The 21,154-nt window shown below is 46.8% G+C and overlaps 2 protein-coding genes across 13 annotated transcripts in view; one reads left to right on the plus strand and one right to left on the minus strand.

Moving 5' to 3' along the window:
- Positions 1-8,256, minus strand: part of LOC144164326 (uncharacterized) — an 82,944-nt gene extending 74,688 nt beyond the window's left edge. For all 9 annotated transcript variants that reach the window (XM_077694827.1, XM_077694825.1, XM_077694826.1 and 6 more), the window contains exon 1: positions 8,101-8,256. The gene's annotated coding sequence lies outside the window, so the exon portion shown is untranslated. The remainder of the gene's footprint in view (positions 1-8,100) is intronic.
- Positions 8,257-9,742: 1,486 nt separating this feature from the next.
- Enoph (enolase-phosphatase E1) overlaps positions 9,743-21,154 on the plus strand; it is a 59,653-nt gene continuing 48,241 nt past the window's right edge. For 2 of the 4 annotated variants that reach the window (XM_077694834.1, XM_077694831.1), the window contains exons 1-5: positions 9,743-9,808; positions 9,907-10,003; positions 11,199-11,300; positions 16,419-16,618; positions 18,806-18,938. In XM_077694834.1, coding sequence (XP_077550960.1) covers positions 9,938-10,003; positions 11,199-11,300; positions 16,419-16,618; positions 18,806-18,938 — 501 coding nt within the window. In that variant the 5' untranslated portion in view covers positions 9,743-9,808; positions 9,907-9,937. The remainder of the gene's footprint in view (positions 9,809-9,906; positions 10,004-11,198; positions 11,301-16,418; positions 16,619-18,805; positions 18,939-21,154) is intronic. The other 2 variants (XM_077694832.1, XM_077694833.1) reach the window with 2 other exon arrangements.

Consider the following 21,154-nt stretch of genomic DNA (forward strand, 5'->3'; position numbering starts at 1 on the left):
AGGGGGAAGGGGGGGGGAACAACATCTCAAAGCACATCAGGCGTCTGGTGTTCCTTGGCAAGTGAAAGTGAACCTTTGCCCTGACATCTACCGACTACATCAACACTGAAAGTAGAAAGGGCAAGTCAACTCTTATTCACGTTTTGTTTAAAGCTATCCCGCCAGATGTCGCTACCAATCCAGCGCCGGGCGAATTACAGAGCGCAATAATGGCCACTGAGCCGAAAATCAAGAATTCACACCCAATACGTCACAAGGGATTTATTGGCTGGCTAATATCCCTGTCCGACGGCAAAGGTGATGACACTCGGAGCAAATGACATTAGGGTTACCACCTGCCCAGTTTTGGACCGGCCCGACCGGTTTTTTAGACAGCGGGCCAGTTGCCGGTCCGTACTTAAAACCGGTCATCATTGGCCGGTTTTTTCGGTAATTGTGCCGCGATTATTTATCTTTTTGCCTTTTATAGGTGTCAATTCACCAACTGCAGCGATAAATATGTGTCGACAAGCTGCGCAAAGACATGCGAGCAGAGAAAAAGATTGGATGCATGAGCGCGCTCCCAGAGATGGAAGGGGGGGAGCAAGGGGTGGAACAACACAACAAAGTGCCACCACCACGGACAGCAAGGGCGGTTGCTTTTCAGTGCAGCGCATTCAGGGCAATAACCAAAGTCGCAATCACTTGCAGTGCAAACGTTATGCTGATTTCTCTCTAGGAAAACGCTACAATAAATGGCATTGCATGAAAAAAAAAAAACACCTTTTTTTTTCAACACAAATTCAACCTTTTATACAGCACGTCGCCACCCCCCCCCCATTTTTCAAGCCCCCCCCCCCCTTTTTTTTAGGGGAAAGGTGGCAACCCTAAATGACAGATGTGAATGCGGTGAGTCCAGTGCTTCAGAAGAATGCAGATTGACATTCGACACGACCGCATTCGCCGACTTAACAAGTTCAGGGAACCCTTGTATCAGCTTCTGAAACTTAATGCGCAGCCTCAACAGCAGTGGCCCGTTACTAAACATACAAGTTTAATAACAACCCGAAAACGTGCCTTGTCTAAAAACCAACAGAAAACCAATATTCTTCTCTGAATGCCGTCTTACAAACAAAAGGAGGCAAACAACACTTTCACAAAGCTCTATCCCATTGTTGCTATACAAATATGGGGTAGGGAAGTCATTGTTTCAACTTGTGATGTCTAGTTAAGGAACCAGAAACCAGTGATTCACTCCCTTTTCGTTAAAAAAAAAGGCACTTTGTTTTGTTTTTGGAGTATTAAAGGGTACAAAAATACTATGAAAGCCTTTACACTATTATCCTGCAATTCCCCTACTTTGGTAGCCGTCACTGCTATCACTACATAACGTTACTTTCGCTGCACAGACCTGCCCGGCCAAAAACTAATGTCACTAACAGCTACAATAAATTTATAATTTTTTTGAAGTGTAGCTAAAAATAAATTTTTAGCTACACTTCAAGACAGAGAATAAATGCTTTTTTCCCCCCCTTAATACGGATATTGTATTTTTGGTGATTTCCGCCTGGTTTATATCTAATATGTACATGCTTTTTGATGTGCTTATGCGAGGGGAATTTATTCTATGGTGGTAAACAGACGTGAAAATGTTGTATAAATACGCATACCTCGTTTCTGTTACCCGATATGTCTGTATACTTTTTGTTTCCTTCGTTTTTATGTACGACTGCTGTACACCCGCACATGCACAAAAAGTTGTACTCTCTCCCCACTCCTGCTATAGCCCCACAGGGGCTGCAGTATGTCCAAATAAATAAAATAAATAATGTTCGCTTTGAATGACATTTGCATCGCTGTGAAGGACCCCAACCCAAGGGCACCCATATGACTGCGTCCAAAAAAGAGATCCGACCGATTTCTTTAGTGCCATTTACAGCTGAACGATCGATTGCGCAGTGCTGGCTGAAACACTGCAATGACGGCAACAAGCACAACGTGCTACAAGAGGTTTGGCCTTGCATTTCGCTCTGCACTTGAGGCGTTCTGTAATTCGAGGTGAGCATTGCATAACCAGTAGAATGTGCAATGCAATTTCTCCTTTAGACAGGAGGGGAACTGAAAACTGCCTTTCAAAGACTTGCTTCGGGGCCATGGAATAAATAAAAAAGGACAGAACACGCCAAGATGACTCAAAGGAACACCACACCAAGGTACCAGCCGGGGTCGCGGCCACCAAGGCACTTTTCCCCTCAGAAGTTAGCTCTTGTGCTACACCGGGAAATAAAAGGCGGCTGCAGTGGAGCCTTTTCCACCACTCTATCGACATTCCCGCACAGCACTTGATACCGGAGCAGGAGTTAGCAAGACCTTACCACGAAGTTCTGCAAGATTTCCGAGATAATTTGAGGCAGCATTTCGCTGCACGAGCTTTCTGAAACGACAGCTGTGCGATAAGTAGCAGCACTCGCTCATCACCACCCCCTCCCAAGTGGTGATGACGAACAGGCCCTTACGAAGAGAAGAATTTACGCCTCAATTCATTCACGGCAAGCAGCGCAAAGCTTGCGCCTCGCTTGTCTTGTCCCAAGCTCCAAAGAGAAAAAAAGAAATACCACTACAACACGTTGCGGACATTCTACAATGTGCTAGCTAGTCACATGCGAAAGGGCTTGCACATACTAAAACCAACATCCAAAGCTTTTCAATCTGCAAGCCCTTCTACGCAGCTCAAAACGATTTGCGGAGAAAGCTCAATGAGTAAACTAAAAGGGAGATCAAGGGAGACTCCAATCTGCTGTATGTCAATGTGGAAAAAGCACATAGTCTCAAGGTTTATGGTCAGACACTTTCAACGGGAAGTAGCCTAAAGGCACTCGCGTAATAAAAAGAGACTACATATTGCATGCACTATGAAGCAATCAATAAAATACCAATCAAAAGGCCAGCGCTGAACTCGACTAGCTATGTGGTATGCAGCAAGATGCCTTGAAAAACAATTCCTATTTAGTTGTTTATGCAACGAAATAATGGAAGATTATCTGTTCTCAAGACGCCTGCGTGCAGAAAAATAAGTCGAAAACAATCGGAACAGATATGAATGACACTGCAAACCATTCAGTTAAAATCGCAGCATCTATGCTGGCCTTAGTATTTACTGCTAGAGATGGAAAATACAACGCAAATGGACCAGCCAAGTCCAAGCAGCCAAGCCAATCATCAATTGTATGCAGGTCAGTCACACCGTGATCCCCTTCACGACACACTTCTACGTTACACAAGCAGCTTTAGGCAATTTACCACTCTGTTCCGAATCCCCCCCCCCCCCCAAAAAAAACCATGCCTTCACATTCCTACGAGAAACGCAGCCCCCGAATGCCAGAAAAATGGGCCTGATAAGTGAAAACAATGATTTCCTCTGGTGTCGGGAGCAAGCCACATTCCTATAAGACCCATACGATGCTTTCTGCAATGTAATAGCAATGTAACACCCCGAAAGGGGCCTTTAAGGGAAAAATAAATGATGATGGTAAAACTAAGATATCCCCCCCCCTCACTCCGACCAAATCAGTCACTCATGCACGGTTATGTTTATATAATAAAAAGGAAACACGATATACACCAGAAAGCCTCACCCCCCTCTCCCAAAAGGCTTGACAAGAGGCCACCAACGGGACTTCCAACAGTGCATATTGCCGTCAAGGTTTTGATACAGTGTCCTTTTAAAACAATGATAGGGAAACGCCAATGCCACTGGTTTCAATGCCAGGAACCAGAGTGTGGAATCGGCCTAACAAGTGCCCTCCCTTCCACCACAGCATTTGTAGAAAAACAAATGTCAGGAGTGCAAAACTCCCTGGAAAGCTACAACTGGATTATAAATACGCATGCAGGGATACTACTCAACACACCCCACACGAGGTGGGCTCAAGTCAACGAACCAATAGTTCCACTCGCAAGGCAACCCCAACCCAAATGCCCTCGGACCACAACCAATTGTGAAATTTTGCGCGAGTGTTAACTAATGCTGTCAATGGATTCCCGAGAGCAGGGTTAAAGAAAAAAAGAAAAATACCCGTCAAATTGCTGGTAATTTTTTTTTTTTTTTTCAAATTATAAGCGTTTCACATGATGAAGCTACTTGGAGGGCTCCGGATTAGTTCAGAGCACCTGGGGATCTTTAACAAATGCCGAAATCAACACATGCACATGGGCGTTTCCGTTTTTAAGTGCGAATGCACTTCTTAAGCGAGCCTGAAGCGTCCGTCGCCGTCCGCATAGCAACAGCAGCGGGTGCGTACGCTCCTCGTCTTCCTTGGCAACGGGGGGAGATGGGCGCGCGCTGCCTGGCCGCTGACATGGCACATACCCACGTGGGGGATTGGCCAGGAGTCGGGCGTGAGAAGGGCTAATGCACCCGCTTAAAGGAGTACTGACGCGAAATTTCAAAGCTGAGATCCGCTCTAGCAATCAAGTACAACGACAACACAAATAGGTGTCTGTGAATAAATGCATCTTTCTTTCTTTGTAGTTGTGTGTGTGTGTGTGTGATCTCTCTTTCGCGAACATTACCGAACCGCGCAAATTCAACTCGTGCATTCGCACTTTCACATTCTTCCCCTCGGGGAAATGCGGGGAATTTTTTTCGTTGGTTCAGAGACCTCGAAATGAAAAGCAACGTCACGGAAGCGGATCGACCGCAAAAGCTGTCGGAAGCGCAACTTCCTGCTCTGTATATTAGCCTGATCAATCAAAACTGTTTTCAGCCCCGACACAAACTCCCAGGATGGCTATGAATTAAGCCCCCCTCCATAAAAAAAAAGGCCCTAGGGTGTAAGAATCAAACCTGTGACCGCTGCCTGGCTCACCAACTCCTGGCTCACAAACAGGTGGCAAACCCGACAACGTTCACCTGAAGGCCACTTTGAACTGGAATAGTGCCCTGATGCCCACAGTTTGTACTGCTCCGTATTATCAGTAAAATTCATGTACAGGAACACAAGTAACCCTGCGAAGCAGTTCGCATTTCTCATAACCTCGATTCAGTTTTGTACACACGCCGCCATCGTTTTACGGAACATAAAATTTTTGACATTTTCCACGGTCTTGCGTAGCTACAAAAATACCAATCAGAACCTTCAATCTGCGACTACAAGAAACGTTATTTACCGACCTAAATGGCTCACCATCAAAAGACCGGCAAAAATGCATCTTTTTCCCATTGATGGGCACAGGGAATTCACTATTGTCACTGCAACGGTAGCCCATGTCACACCGAAAGAGTGCAATGTCTGCCAATATTTAAATTCTGCCAATTTTACAACTGCACGCTCACAATTAAGAGTTCTAATACGGACTGAGTCCTCTTATGATGCTCTGTTTTGAACTTGCAAAGCCAATGACAAGTGCAGCCGTCATGACCAAGCCCCGACACGTCTAGAGTTTGGGCCTAGCACGGAAAAAAAAAAAAAAAAAAGGGTAGCCGACCTGTACAGGAACTTGGAATGTCTCATTTGTTGGCCTAGTCGAAAGCTTCACAGGTGTCCCCCTGGTCACGTTGCAAGTTCATGACAAAGCTGCAGTCCCTGACAAAGTCAAATTAACAATTTTGACGTTTCGTCGAATCCTTGATCACAATCAGCTGACTCATCCGAGCTGGTCAGTGACCGAAGCTCTGAATTTCGCCGCCCGCCACCAATCGTTTCCACAGTAAAGCATCCTGACGGGCTAGTTGGTCTGACATAATGGAAATAAACTTTGCGCTACAAGGACAGGACGACAGAAGAGGACACACCACACAGCGCTGTGTGGTGTGTCCTTCTGTCTTTGTAGCACAAAATTTATTACGTTTCCACAGCTTGTTCAAAAAAACCTTAAAAAGTACTACCTTTCAAAAAGCATAGTACAGGGCTATGCAAAACTGGGTGCGCCAGAGAAATGCAGGAAGCCGCTGGGGTAGGGTTGCCACTTGCCCGGCTTTGGACCGGCCCGACCGGTTTTTTTTAACAGTGGACCGGTTGCCGGTCCATACTTAAAACCGCCTGTCATTGGCCAGTGCCGTGATTCATGTCCATTTTGGCGTTTTATAAGCGTCAACTCAACAAGCAAGAGGTTAAATACGTCGACAAGCTGCGCAAAGACACGCGAGCTGATAAAATGCGTGGGTGAGCGCTGCCCGAGATGGAGGGGGACCGAAGGGAGAAACAAAACAACGAAATGCTGCTGCTGAGGTCAGCAATTGCGGTTACTTTTCAGTGAAGCACATACAGAGCAACAACCAAGCTCTCAATCACTTTCAGTACAAACGATATGTTGATTTCTCTCTAAGAAAACGCTGCAATAAAGGGCAATGCAAGTCAAAAACATGGCGTCTTTTTTTTTTTTCCCCAGCAAATTAAATATTCTGTATACCCCCCATCCCCCCCCAAAGGCCGAGATTTTTTTTGCAGGAAAGGTGATAACCCTAGGCTGGGGGGAGTTTGCAATGCTACGGTAAGGAAAACTTTTCACTCGCCGAGAGCAAAGCACAAAGCAGGGGGCGTTGAAAGCGACAGATTTCGGCAGATGCTGCAAGGTCAAGAAAAACGAAAGCTTCCATTCGGCAAAAAAGAACGCAGGAAGGCACGTAGTCTCGCCCCGCCGGGAAGCCAGGGGTTCGTGTTTGAGCAACCGTCAATAAAGAACGATGTAAGACGGTTTCGCTTGCACAAGGCGCGGCGCGCGAGTCAAGTGCGCTTACTAACCAGGCGATTTACGCGCCGATTCGGGGCCGACGCGGCAGCCGACGCCGCAACAAGGCCGCCCGCCGCCGCCTCAAGTGCCAGGAATCATGCAAACGGCGCGGTAAACACGCTCGCCGACGAAGCGGCTCGCCTGACGTCTTCCTCGGGCGCCAGCTAAGATGGATGGCAGCCCCCCCGACGAGGTCGACCGACTCTGAAGGCGAACCGCGTCCGCATTCTTCGAACACGCACCGCGCTACGACGATTGAGAAACGCGCGCCCCGGGATAATACGGGTGACAGGCCGGGCAGGTTTAGGAACTGTCAGCTGTGATAACCATCGGCCGATAAGGGCGCAGCAAAGCCGCGTATGCATGCGTACGCGGAAAAGAACACGCGAAAACTTTCTGGCTCGGCTGTTACTCTTCCTCGAGTATTCTTTTTTTCCTTGCTTTGCTCACAAACTTCGCTGCGGCTGTTCGCAAGTGACGGAAGCTGTTGCGTCGGTTCGTGGTGGTTCGGCGTTAGTTCTCACCCCGAACCACCGAAACTCGAGAGGCGTGTTACGGCGGCTAACCCTTTAACCCTCGCTTCGAAAAATCGGCGCTTTTTCGCGTCTACAGACTCGCGGATGTTCACAAGTTGCAGCTCTCGCGGTAGAACGAAAAAAAAAAAAAAGGGAAAACGAAACGACGGCGCGTGAGAGAAAGAACATGGTGCCGGTTTGGGAGCAATCAGCCTCATCCGGCGATCCCACGCAGCGAGCTGACGGCTGTGGAACGTCACTCGGCTGCGCTCTTATGACCCGTTTGCGGCGCAGGCCCGATCGGCCGGGGGTGAGAAACGTGCGCTTGGGAGCAAACCACCTCAAATTGAGCACACGGCTGAGCTGCTTCCGGGGCACTGCCCCGCGAGCACCGCTCTCGCAAAAACAGAGACAAAAAAGGGCCTGCCGATTAAGCGGCGGTCAGCGTCCGAGGTTACCGAAGCGGCTGACAGATCGTGAGCTTCTTCGGGTGACGTGAGGTTTTTGCGGAGGCCGAAACATCGCTCGCCCATAGCGCACAAACCCTGCTACCGACAACGCCGTCACCCTAGTCGCCCGGCGCGGTGACAACCACGGAACGTCGGGGTGCTGTCTACGAAGCAGGTTCAGAGCAACGCAACGCACGGGCCTCGCCGCGTGAACGGGTCGTTTAAATGTGGCAGTACCAGTGGGTACTTTTCGCCGTACACCGGTCATAGTCGAGCGCTTCTGGCCATCCGATGCAGGACAACATCTAGGCAATCTAGGCCTAAGCCCCGCTGCGAGCCGTCATTGCCACTCGAGGGTCCGCGGCTGTTCCAAGACACTCGCAGCCCGGCAGTGCCGGCGGAGAAGCGAAGCGGCGACGCCTTACCTTGACTTAGCAGCGTCGGGCGGACAGGTGCTCAACAGCAGGTGCAAAACCCAGTCGCCACCCCACACACATACAAGCGATCGCGAAACACTGGCAGCACTGCAAAGAAGCCCGCAACACCGGCGACAGCAGACCGCCGAACACGTGATTGGTCCATGCCGGACCACGTGACCAAAAGTGAGCCGCATGATTGGCTCGTCTGGGCTCGGAGCCGAGCCCCCATTCGTCAACACCTGCCACGTTGCGACGCACAGTCGAGAGCGCGTACATCAGCATTTTCAGTTTCGGTATTGCGAATGGTTTTCAAAGCCCCTAAATACGTTGAAGTAAAGCGTGATTTCAAGCTGTCTTTACTAAAAATTATTTTAGTTTAACGCTGCGTAATGGCGCCCCGTGGAAGCAGGTTTTTAAAACACTGGAGCAGAAGGTACGAATGCAGCATTTCAGTTTTGTGTTGCGTTGAAGCTGCTACACGTTATTTTCGAACATGCGGTATTTCTAGCACTGGAGGAATACGCATGAGTTATCATCGAGAGGGGGAAAATGCACATTGCACTTTTCCCCTCTGGGTGACTGATGGTTCTTCGTGAAAAGACTTGTGGTCACCGACCAAAGATTTGTTAAAAGGCAAGATAGACGTTTCGGCTTCCGTACAGAATTCGCCTTGTTCACTGAGTCTTTATTGTCTTTTAACGGCTTTCTTGCCTATCAATAAACTTTTTGTCGGTGACGAGAAGTCTTTTAACTATGGACCTCCCACCCGACCAGACGAGATTTCGTCAAACCTTGGATTTCATTGATGGTTCTATGGTTCCATACTGGTTTTCTGCAAATTTACAGCAAGCTGTAAGGTCGTGTAATGCCTTAACAGCTGTTTTGTTGATCTGGAATTCAAACGGCAATTTTCCTACAGCGATACGTACCTTGTACAGTATGTCCAGCTCCTTCCAGCTGAGGAAACACCGCAAGAAACCCCTTCGAATTTAGTTAGTTACTTTTTAAACCTGATCAACAACGATTGTCAGTTAACGGTAATTTTCCTACAACGATACGTACCTTGTACAGTATGTCCAGCTCCTTCCAGCTGAGGAAACACCGCAAGAAACCCCTTCGAATTTAGTTAGTTACTTTTTAAACCTGATCAACAACGATTGTCAGTTATGCTAAATAAAACTGGGACTGCTTTGCCGAGTAGCGTGCTCACCAGGTACGCTAAGCAATCGCACACCCAACTACACTGCTTGAGAGTCTGCTTGGAGATGACGTCCACTTTTCTTTCCTCCATGCGACCACTAGCAGACGACATTACAGCATTAGCACCTAGTGAGTGATTTGTAATTATGAATGACTAGATCGTTTAAACAATAGTTATTTTCACTTAAAAACACATAGTTTTTACTGAAGTTATTTCGGATTTAGGATAATTTATAATTACAATCGTAATTCAAACACAAACGACGAGATCCTCCCCGTCGTCTGCAACACTCACGTTCGCGCTCGCTCACAGGCCGCTGACTTCACCCATTAAAAAAAAATTCATTACAAAATTATTTTGTGTCATCTAAGGCTCAATATATTGTGAACTCGCTTGCAAAAATAATTCTGAATATTTTTGTTTCAATAGTTGCTGTCGACAGTCGCGCCACCGCACCGGCGCAATTATCTGTCATTTTGTGTTGACGTGATGGTCGCGTAAGTTATCAGTTGTGTATGTAGTTTGTATGTTTGCCTTGAGGCCATTATTCCTCAATTAACTGTGACCGTTGATCCAGATTGACTTGTTTAACTATCTTATGTTGATCCCAGAACAGGGCGAGCGAAGTGTTAGCAGCGAAACATGTCTGGCGTGAAAGCGATCGTGTTGGACATCGAGGGCACAGTGATATCAATAAGCTTCGTCAAGGTGAGCAGGCAACGAATATATTCGCAATAAATAATGGGTACAGTGTTAGTTAGGGAATACTGTAGGGCCACATTGTTGCAGTGGCCAATCCCCGTCTTTTGTAAAGGCCAAACGATAAGTTCACCGGCTGACTGCTGACCGGTTCCCCGTCCATATCGCCGCCTCGACTGGCGTTTTCAGTGTTTCATAAAAAAACTTACCCCGTAGCAAAGCAATATATATATTGTGCTGGCGTCCGTCGCCCGCCTGTTGCGTGTTCCTTCTGCCGGCGGCACTTGAGGGCGTCAGGCGATGGGCCCGCTAAACTTGAATAGCCGCCGCTTTTGCGTCTTTCGTAAGTTCGTTCATGCTGTGTTTTCAAGCGTGGCAGAATTTGATCCGTGAGCTGTTTCCAGTAAGCATCTGCCCCTATATACGTGCGTATGTCACGAAATCTTTAATTAGATCACGAGCTCTGTTAAGCATTCACATACAGTCATAGACAAATGAGTGTGTTCGCACTGCCCCCGCCGCCCCATCTGATATGTTTAATCGCCGCTGTGCTGGCGTGTCATGCTCGGCGTGACGGTCTTCAAACGGCAGCGCTGGGCTATAGAGGGGCACTGGTTGCATTGCTGACCGCAGGCATCAGCGGCGACCGAATCCGCTGCTCATGAGCTGAACGAAGCTGCGTGCGCCCGGAAACGGGCCTTGTTGCGCGCTGTAAAGGGCGGCATAATATATAGTAGGCCGCTGCGGTTTGGCATAGCATGTCATTGCGATATAATTAATTGTAAGCCGGCAACAAAATTGCCGCATACAATAGGAAGCACATTCACAGACATTTTCGTTGCTCGGGAAAAAAAAAATCTCGCTTCTTTAGTTTTGGGTTTGTCCCAAGTTATTGCTGCCGGTCAGTCCAGGTCTGTTCTGAAGAAAGGGAAATAAATAAACAATGTCCATGCTGTGGAAATTCTGTATTAGAGAACACCGTAAAGAATAGGTATAATCATTGCCTGCTTCTACAACGGGCCTCATAGGGCGCATATTTTGTTGTCGCATCAACCCTTTCGCTCCCATTGACGAGGATAGCCGTCATAAGATTTTGTACCAAATTAACCGATTCAGAGTAGTGCTCTCTCTCTCTCTCTCTCTCTCTCTCTCTCTCTCTCTCTCTCTCTCTCTCTCTCTCTCATTCATTTATTGATTGACGCAGGATGTGCTGTTCCCCTATGCCCGGAAAAATGTAGCCGACTACTTGGAGAAGCACTGGGGAGAACCTGCCCTGGCCGCTGTGGTCGCCAGCCTCCATTCTCAGGTACTTTCGTGTTGTTGGGTTTTTTTTCTCCTTTTTACCCTATTTCTACCCATTTTCGTCAAAGTTGGCCAGAAGGGTCAGAGGAAATGAATGACAGCATGCGGAACTTGGCACCATTGTCTTGCACCATGTTCTGTTTACTCTGTTTCCTCTGTGAGGCCAGGCAGAGCGGTCTTGTCATATGTGATAGTATTGGAGCAAGGGGCTGACCAATTACCTTCCCTACTCACCACAACGATTTTACAGTTGACATTTCGGTGATGATTTTTTGTGCTGCTTGGCAATCGGAATGTTTTTGCAGTCCCCGTCAGGCAAAAAAAAAAAATGAGTCGCGAACTGTAGATTCTTGATGCTTGACCTGGATTACAATGCAGGTTTCTGTCAACAGCTACACTGTAAGGTAAACACCGGTTGACCAACTGCTGTGTCATTTGATTGGATGGCTGTCAAATGTGCGTAGCTTGCGTTACTGCGTGTTCCCTGTCTTGTTTGAAACTGAACTCTCGCGTCATCTTTCTCTTCGTGGGGATGTTGACGGGTCCGGGCTCAGTAAAAGCTGTTTCAGTGGCCTTAAAGGTTCTATCATACTCATCATTCCTTGGGTGCTTGAAAGCTGAGACAAGGGACTAGACTGACCTGGCGTGCAGTGACATAAGGTATTTTTAGTTTTGTGGGACCAGTTTTTGTCTCCAGCTATTATACTGCAAAATTTCAAAAAATTTCCATCTAAAACGGTATGTTTTGCGAATATTTGGATATTTGTGTTTAGTGTTCAATTCAGTTCAATCTCCAGTGCAGTTGCACGGTTCGAAGCATTTAACAGTTTTTAATATTCGTGAATTGCAGATAATGTGAACAAATGTCGGCTTTGCTGTAAAGCGTCCACGCGCTGCTGGCTTCACTGTGCAGCACGGGCAGACTTTTTGCAAAGGGCTGCAGTTGTGCAGAAAAGGCTGACGCACAAAATTTACTCACAAACAGTTTATGGGTACAATAAAATTGATAACAGGGACTATCTTCTCTCTGTGAGCAGAATATGCAACGCCCTATTGATCCATTCTTCCAAGTTTGGAAGTTGAACTGACAGATGATGCACTGCAGTGTATAGACCGTTCCATCAAGGGCGCCACCATCTTGCGTGCGCAGCGCCCTTTGGTAGCTGGCCGATTTGCTGACCTGGGCGTTTGCTGCACGGCGCATGAGCGCCAGCAGCGGCTCGGTGAATTTTTCGTCGCAGTGCGTTGTACGTTTTTTCCGTAATATACTTTAAATGGCAAAGTTGTTGCATAGGAGCAGTTCAAGGCCGCGGTGGGGCTGTAATTCGACTCGAAGTAGCAAGTCCACGGTGGGTAAACGATGCCGTGTCGAACATATGTTTGCAATACTTCGTCACAATTTTTTTTTTGTTTGCGTGTGTGTGTCCGGGATCACGTATAGCGGGTGTTTTGATCGCTTTACTGCAAAAACTGATGTTTGTTAAAATGATCTAACCGTGATACACTCGGCGCCCATGGGCAACAAGCAGAAGCGCATGTAGCAGACCTCTGGCTTCATATCCCTGCAGGGTTTAATACAGGTAGTTTTGGGCGAACTTAGTATTTGGAATATTACATAGTTGGCATTAAATCTTAGCGGTATATCAACACCTCATCCTCAGTCACCACTGCCGCCAACTATATACAAAACTTCCTCTGTCTAAAATTCCAAGCTGCTCTGCAGCAAAATTTAGCCATGCAAGTAATGTACGACATAAATAAAATAGACAACACAGCTCCTGCAGAAAGTCATATCATCATCATCATCATCATCACCACCAGCCTATCTACGCCCACTGCAGGGCAAAGGCCTCTCCCGTTATTCTCCAATTACCTCGGTCCTGTGTCAACTGTGACCAATTTATCCCCGCAAACATCTTGATCTCATCTGCCCATCTAACTTTATGCCGCCCCCTGCAACGCTTGCCTTCTCTAGGGATCCACTCTGTTACCCTTAATGACCAGCGGTTATCTTGCCTTCGCATTACATGCCCTGCCCACGTCCATTTCTTCTTCTTAATTTTTACTAATAAGTCTTTAACACCAGTTTTCTCCCTGACCCACTCCGCTCTTTTCTTGTAACTTAATGTTACGCCTATCATTTTCCGTTACATTGCCCGCTCAGTCGTTCTCAATTTAAGTTGAACCCTCTTAGGAAGCCTCGAAGTTTCTGCCCCGTAGGTGAGTACCGGTAAGATGCAGCTGTCATACACTTTCTTCTTCAGCGACAATGGTAGGCTGCTATTCATTATCTGGGAATGTCTGCCATATGCACCCCACCCCATTCTGATCCTTCTAATTATCTCTGCCTCATGGTTTGGATCTGGTCATATAAGAACTTATTAAGCGTCCGCCGTTGGGCAGCCAGTCAAGCGTTTGCTTTTGCGTTGCTTAGTTTGATGTTGCTGACAAAGAGACATCACATTTGGGTAATAGACTGAACTCTTGGCTTGAACTTCATTTTGCCGAATTCAGGGAGGGGGTAAGAAGCAAGGTGGAATCCCCGTCAGAATCCCCCTTTTCCTCAGATTAGCCGTGGAAAGGGACAACCTAGGGAGGTAGTGGTCACTGTGAAAATTGCCAAGGCCAGCCCACGTAATACTCGGAGCTGGGTATGCCACAATGTGACCGCAGCGACGGTGCAGATGGGATTAATACCGTCTGTGGCACAGGCAAGTTCCAGTGACCCATTTTAGTTTGGAAAGAAGGTAGAATTTCCTGCCACTACTCCAAGGTAGGAGTGTACAGTGAGAGCTCAGAAGAAAAAAATTACCAAAAATCATGTGTGCCTTAAAGTGCGTAACTCACGAGCTGCTAGTCTGGCTCATTTATTAGCAGCATGTCACTAAAATAATGCGTAAACTAGAGGTAAACCCGCACGCGCGATGCCTACAGAGCGTAGTCAAGGCAAAGGAGCAGCCGCGCCAGGCCCGCCGGGATCGGCGCGCACACTCCAGAGAGGGGGAAAGGTGGCCCGCGCGCCGCGACCGCTGAGTGCGAGAGTACGTATCCCCCTCGCCCGATGGAGCACTCTACAGCATAGAGTTTCATACTAATATATACTAGAGGGAAATCTGGCGCTGCATTCGCGGGCCGCCGTGGGCGGCGCCATTGCAGCTAGCGACGTTCCTCGCCTCCTTGGCTTGGTTAGCCACATGGCTTATTTTTCGTCTTGAAGCCAAAAGGGGTAACATTGTTTTTTTGTTCATCTTCCATGAAGCTTCTAGATAATCCCTGACAAATAAATCTTTCTGAAGCTTTAATTTTATAATAACAGAACAAATTTGATTAATCTTCTGAAGTAATATTGTTGCATTTTTGCAGCCAAAGCCAACTTTTTAGCCTGTTCGTGAGCCATGCCAAGGACAAGTGGAACGTGCCTGCCCGGTACATGACGGCACGCTCGCTGAAGCGCGGCTCCCCTAGACAGTGGCGCCAGATTTCCCTCTAGTGTATATTAGTATGAAACTCTATGCTCTATAGCACGTGAATCAAAGCGGATAAAATTGCCCCCCAAAATTAGGGGCCTGCTTTTTGTTCATCAAATAAAATCTGCTCAACTGTTGCACATTTGTCAGGGAAAGAGCCGTATGTGACTCATTGGACATTGACCTTGAATGGCCTTGGCATCATCACGAATGGTACGGAAATTGAAGGATGCACAGAAGTGAACCAAACTATGCCAGCCTCGTATAATCGGTATAACTTAAATAATTGTTGATAGTAGTAATTAGTAATGTGTATTAAGATGAATTAATTGGATTAAGGTAGATTAAGAGAAGTTAATGATTGATTGTTAATGTTTACTAAAGTGGATTGAGATGAACTAAGGGGGATCGAGGCAGATAAAGGTTGGTAGAATAGCATGGCTGGTGCGTGACCAGGTTGATATGGGTATATAAAATAGACCTGTCACAATTGTTCACTAGGCTTCCGCCTTTCAAGCACCTCAGCCAACTTAAGTGGCCTGAGGAATTTTTTTTCACCAGTGCCTGTTGTACATGCAGTCACCGTATTTTCGCGCGTATAGCCCGCACCTAAAATGTGAAAATTTTAGCGGCAAAGTAGGGGTGCGGATAATATGCAGGGGTTTCTCCTTTATTGCAGCTTCACGGCAATGCGCGTTGTGCTGTGAAGCTCCTACGCAGTAACACTGACTAAGCCTTTCATGGCAGCGATTGCACAAAACATGCAAGGACAAGGAAGAAAAAACAAGGACTGGCGCACTCTCACAACTGAATTTTACGCTTTTTCTGTCTACAAGGTACGTGATGTGTTGCTTGAGCAGTAGCTTTGGTCACCCCGTCCTGTATCAAATGTGCAGGCAATACGCGAGGTTTTTTTTTTTTTTTGTCTTTTCCGGCATGCTGAATGGGGGGGTGCGGATTATACGCAGGGTGGGGTTATACGCGCGAAAATACGGCATTTGCAGTTCATTGCGGAAGGAAATGAGGTTGCTAAGGGTGTTACATTTTAGGCGCAGGTTTTTTAGGAGCGAAGCACCTTAAGGCCAAGGCTTGTCCGTCTGGCGTCCGCGCTCACGGCACAGCACCGTGTAAATTGAAACGTCTGTGAACAAAAGCTTCACAAAAGGTTCACAAGAACGAAATAAAAGGTTCAGAAAAGGTTAGAGAGAGAGGGCGGGAGAGAGTACTCCTGGAGAGCCGTGCTGCGCATGCGCAAGGAGCATTGGATTGAATTGGATTTGGATTGGGTTGAAATGGGGTGGATTGGATTGGATTAAATTGGATTGGATTAGAAATTGTTTCAAGCAGTAAGCACTCTCACGGGTGATTTGCGATAAGAACGATCCTCAGTGCTTCATCCACTCGTCATGATTCACTTCGTGGAGATGCTTGAATTTTCTTTCTTAACCGGTGGACGTATGTGTTGGAAGAGCTGTCCTGATCCGTAGAAGGAGCCCATTGTTCGTGTAACTCTCTGTTCTTTATAGAACCGAGAAGCGTGAACACTGCAGGGGAAGGGAGGGGTGCACTTTCCGAGACGTGCTTTCTTCACAGCTGGTGTGTGTGTGTGTAGTTGAAGCACTCTGCCGGTGCCTCACCTATCGACTGGGGTGCAGGCCAAGCAGGATGCATCGTGGGACGGCCTGGGGCCCCCTCCCGTGGACAACCCCCAGGGGACGCCCCCCGAGCTCCTGCGAGCCCAGCTGGTGGCCAACGTGCTGTGGCAGATGGACCGGGACCGCAAGGCTGCGCCCCTCAAGACCCTCCAGGGGCACATCTGGCAGGAGGGGTACCACACCGGGGAGCTGCAGGCACCGTGAGTGGCCACGCACTCTCCACGAGGGGAGGCGCTGCTCTTGAGAGCAACAGCTTCCTTTTAATTTTGGAGTAGACTCCGGGAAACTTGCCAGTCTTGCTTCCTTTTTCTTCCACCTAATTCAAATGCGCCATTGTTTTTGCGGTCGGTCAGTCAGTTCCTGAAGTAATTGGAGATAATTAACCATTTTTGAAGGAACAGTAGGCGAAACAGTGTTGGTTATAAAACTGTAGTGTTTATATTTCTCAATACCATAAACCCTGGTGAATGCAACGACAAAGCGGTTTTTCGATGCACAGCTTGGAACTAATGTCACAGATCATGAAAAATTGGTGGCACCAGTCGCAAGGAACCATTCTGAGTGCCCATTTCAATCACAGAAGTTTCATCTGTAACATTAGTTCCAAGTGGTGCATCAAAAATCCGATCCTCTTGTTGCACTCAGCAGGGTTCGTTCATAGTATTGAGAAATATAAAGGTTACAGTTTTATGACCAACACTGTTTGGTCTCCTGTTCCTCCAACCTCCAAAAATGGCTAATTATCTCCGATTATTTCAGGAACTAATTGACTGACTCAAGAAATAATGGCATATTTGAAATTGGTGGGGAAAAAGGCAGCAAGACTGACAAGCTTCAGAGAGTTTACTCTAAAATTAAAGCAAACTTTAAGGGCTATGTCCCCCTTTAAACGGGGGCAGTTGAAGAGGGCTAGCTTTTCAGCATATCGCGCCGAGCACCACAATCTGTTTTTTATCTCTACAAACCATACGAGTGTTGTTGCATCGTTGCGCTCGAGCAAACCAAGTCAAAGCGCTGTCTTGAACCAGCTCGTTGGGGTGATAGTGATCGCCCAGGCTTTAACTGTCATGACAGTGGTCGGCCATATTCCCAGGCACAGGGCCATTTTGGGCAACGAAACAGATGATGAGGATGCCGCTGTGGTCCCCCTCAACAGCGATATAGGTGGTGTAGTTAGCTGCTCAGTAACAGACCACATTGAGATCGTTTTGCTCTGTTGTGCTTTATTTTTCAGAATAGAGATAATGGAGAATCAACATGTAATCTCGAGAGGATGGAGTGTCAAACCGCAGTTAATCACTCTTCATGAGGAAGGACTGCAAGTTGGGCGTTTTGGTAAAGGTTCCTGTTGGGAAAAGCGCGAACTATACTTGGACAAGGAAGAAGACAGGACGGCCCGAAAAGTGTAATCGTGAACACACATATATACGTACAATCAAAGCCACCCTCATCACATGGTGTACATTGCAATCTACCACAAGGACCGCACCCTCCGTCCGGAATTGCCGCACAAACTCAACTTTGACAAACACAAAAAAACGGGCCACACGAGAGATTACAGGACCGGTTTGTATTAAGAAAGAAGGTGATATGCATGCGTAACTCAACCGTCTGTCATGTTATCAGATGCTGAATTGGCTTTGTGGGAAAAAGGCTGAAAAAGCGTGCGCTGTCGTTTCCTTCTGTGCTTGTACATGTGTGGTGTGGTTATATTTTGCTTCCCCGCGATCTTGCTGTGTAGTAGATTGCATGTACTCTTATGTGATGATGGTGGTTTTGATTGTATGTATATATGTGTATATGAACCCGAAGATGATAGGTGGTGTATCGTTAAGGGACAAGAAGAGAGCTGAGTGGCTCGGGGACAAACACATGTTGAGGACATATTCGTAGAAATCAAGAAGAAATGGATGCGGGCAGGGCATGTAATAACAAGGCGAGATAACCGTTGGTCATTAAGGGTAACAGAGCGGATCCCTAATGGATGGAAGCGTGGCAGGGGGCGGCAGAAAGTTAGGTGGACAGATGAGATCAAGAAGTTTGCGGGGATAAAGTGGTCGCAGTTAGCACAGGACCGGGATAATTGGAAATCTATGGGAGAGGTCTTTGCCCTGCAGTGGGCATAGACAGGCTGATGGTGATGGTGATGATATGTGTATGTGTGTGTGTTAACGATTTAACTTTTCAGTTGCTAGTAGCACTCCGCCCTGTCTTCTTCCTTGTCCAAGTATTGTTCACGCTTTTCCCAACGCACTCTTCATAAAATGTATCTCGGTTGAATCCTTGGGACAAAAAAAAAAAAAAAAAAACTAGAATCCCGCTAGAATCGCTCGAACCTGTCTGGCACCTCAGTGGTGGGTGTGTGTGTGTTTGAATGTGCGCTGCAGGCTGTACGCGGACGTGGTGCCTGCCCTGCGCGCGTGGAGGCAGTCGGGGTTGTCGCTGCACATCTACTCGTCGGGAAGTGTGCAGGCCCAGAAGCTGCTCTTCCAGCACACCACACAGGGGGACCTCACGGGGGTACGTACGGCCGTGCTACGCGCTGCTGCTGCTGTTACCGCATTTTCGCGCGTATAACCCGCACCATAAATGCGAAAATTTCAGCTGCAAAGTGCGGGTGCGGATAATACGCAGGGTTTTTCCTTTAGTGCAGCTTCACGGCAATGCGCGTTGTGCTGTGAAGCTGCTACGCAGTAAGACTGGCTAAGCCGTCCATGGCAGCTATTGCACAAAACATTCAAGAATAAGGAAGAAAAAAAAAAACCAAGATGTGAACTTTATTAGTCAATTGTGACTTTTGCCTTGCAGTCAGTGTATTCTACTTGCTAAATATACACCTTTTACATAATATGTGATGCGTTGCTTGAGCAGTCTTTCCTGTACCAAGTGTGCGGGCAATACGCTACGATTTTTTTTTCTTTTCCAGCGGGCTCTGAAAGTGTGGGTGCGGATTATATGCAGGGGCGGATTATGCACAAGAAAATACGGTATATAAGCCCCTCTTCCTGGGAGCACGTTTGGTTAGCTGTGCTTAACTCTTTCGTTACCGCACCTATCGTTCAATTTGGACAATACCTCGGCAGCCTCTATTGATAGTGTTCCAGGCATTGCTGGAACAAGTAAAGCTATTTGGAGTTAGCTGAGAAAATGATGAACCAGCAAATGATTTTCAATCGTCAGGTTTGCACTCTGACAGTAATAATCCCAGAAATCGGCTGAAAATGCCAAGCAGTGCCTGTTTTCAAAGCTACTTCATGATTTTAGGCAGTTTTATTGCCTTTTAGCATGTTGTTCTATGTTTTATTGTAGTAGTTCTACTTACCACAGGACTATTCACAAACAGTTTACAACAGTTTCGGTTTCGTTTCTGCATCGCGAAATTCATATTTAGCGCTACTACGCAGTTATCCAACTCCAAGGCTGCCTGCCATGGCGCCTTGAGCGTCTGCGACTGATCCTCGAGCAAAGCATGCTGCTCCTGATTTCACAGAAGCCTAACCCGATTTCTGCGATAAAGACTTCAGATGCAAGTCAAAAGATCACACCCAGTCGCCAGATATCAGTTGCGACGAGTAGAACGCTTCAAACCGGCCTTACACACTACCAGCTGTTCACCTGTCAGTTTTGTTTCCATACGAGGGTATCTCCAGGGGTCTAGTGTCGCTTCTTAGTTTAACTGTCTATGCGGACAGTCTCCCCAATGAGTTTTGTACTGTTTCATTTCAAAAATGTTACGTGGCGCAGCAATGCAAGAGGCTCGTAGTGCCGATCTTGTTAATCGCGCAACAGCTACTCGGCCAAGGTTTGCAGGCCACGATTCTGGCACATCGCACCTCCTTCCTGCAAGCAAGGCTACAATTGCGCGTAAGAAGATGATAATAAAGCTCAACTTTATGTTTTGAGAGGTAACTGACTGTGAACGTCAACAAGCATCAACCACGGAGTTCCGTTCTAAACTTCATGCATGTTTTTCCGCATCGCGTGCTTGTCCCAAATACTGTGCTGGCTGCAAGTGCAATGTCAGTCATTGACAAGGTGTTTTTATGTCACGCGGGGACAAATTGGTGCCTCTGATAATGTCAAATCGCCAGATTTCTTCCAGGGAACCACCCAAAATTGCACGTGACATTGTGAAATGGAGGTTGGGCTTCACCGCATGACACGGGCACCATGTGTGCTAACATTTCTTTTTAATCTGAAAAACTGTTCCACGCAAGGCAACATTTTTTCTAGGACATGTGTTTGAAATGTTTCCCTACAAAATGTAATTCGAAATTTTTTTCTGCTATAGGTGGTTTGTTATACACAACTCCTTTTTTATCATTTTGGCAACTTGATGAAAATTTTGATTTCGACATTTTTTTTGCAACTATGATATATGAAAACATAAAAAAAACTGGTGTTATTGGAAAGGGGGCTAAATAATCTGCATTTTTTTTTCCTGTCGTGAGTTCCTAACCAATTTTTTAACAGAAAAAAAAAATTTTCTTGGACCTCTGAAAATCACTCAATTTTCCTGCGGTAACGGAAGAGTTGGTCCATGGGTCTTCAAAAAAAATTTGTTTAATTTTTAAATGTAAGCTCTGTGAAACTTGTCAGTCTTAGCTGCTTTTTTCCCCACTGATTTCAAGTACCTATGCCATTGTATTTTGAGTCAGTCGATTAGTTCCCAAGATAATTGGAGATAATTAGTCAGTTTTGCAGGAACATTAGACAAAACAGTGTTAGACATAAAA

Source organism: Haemaphysalis longicornis, unplaced genomic scaffold (genome assembly GCF_048455015.1).
Source record: "Haemaphysalis longicornis isolate Haplotype H1 unplaced genomic scaffold, Haemaphysalis longicornis Haplotype H1 scaffold_13, whole genome shotgun sequence".
NCBI classification, from domain to species: Eukaryota; Metazoa; Arthropoda; class Arachnida; order Ixodida; family Ixodidae; genus Haemaphysalis; species Haemaphysalis longicornis.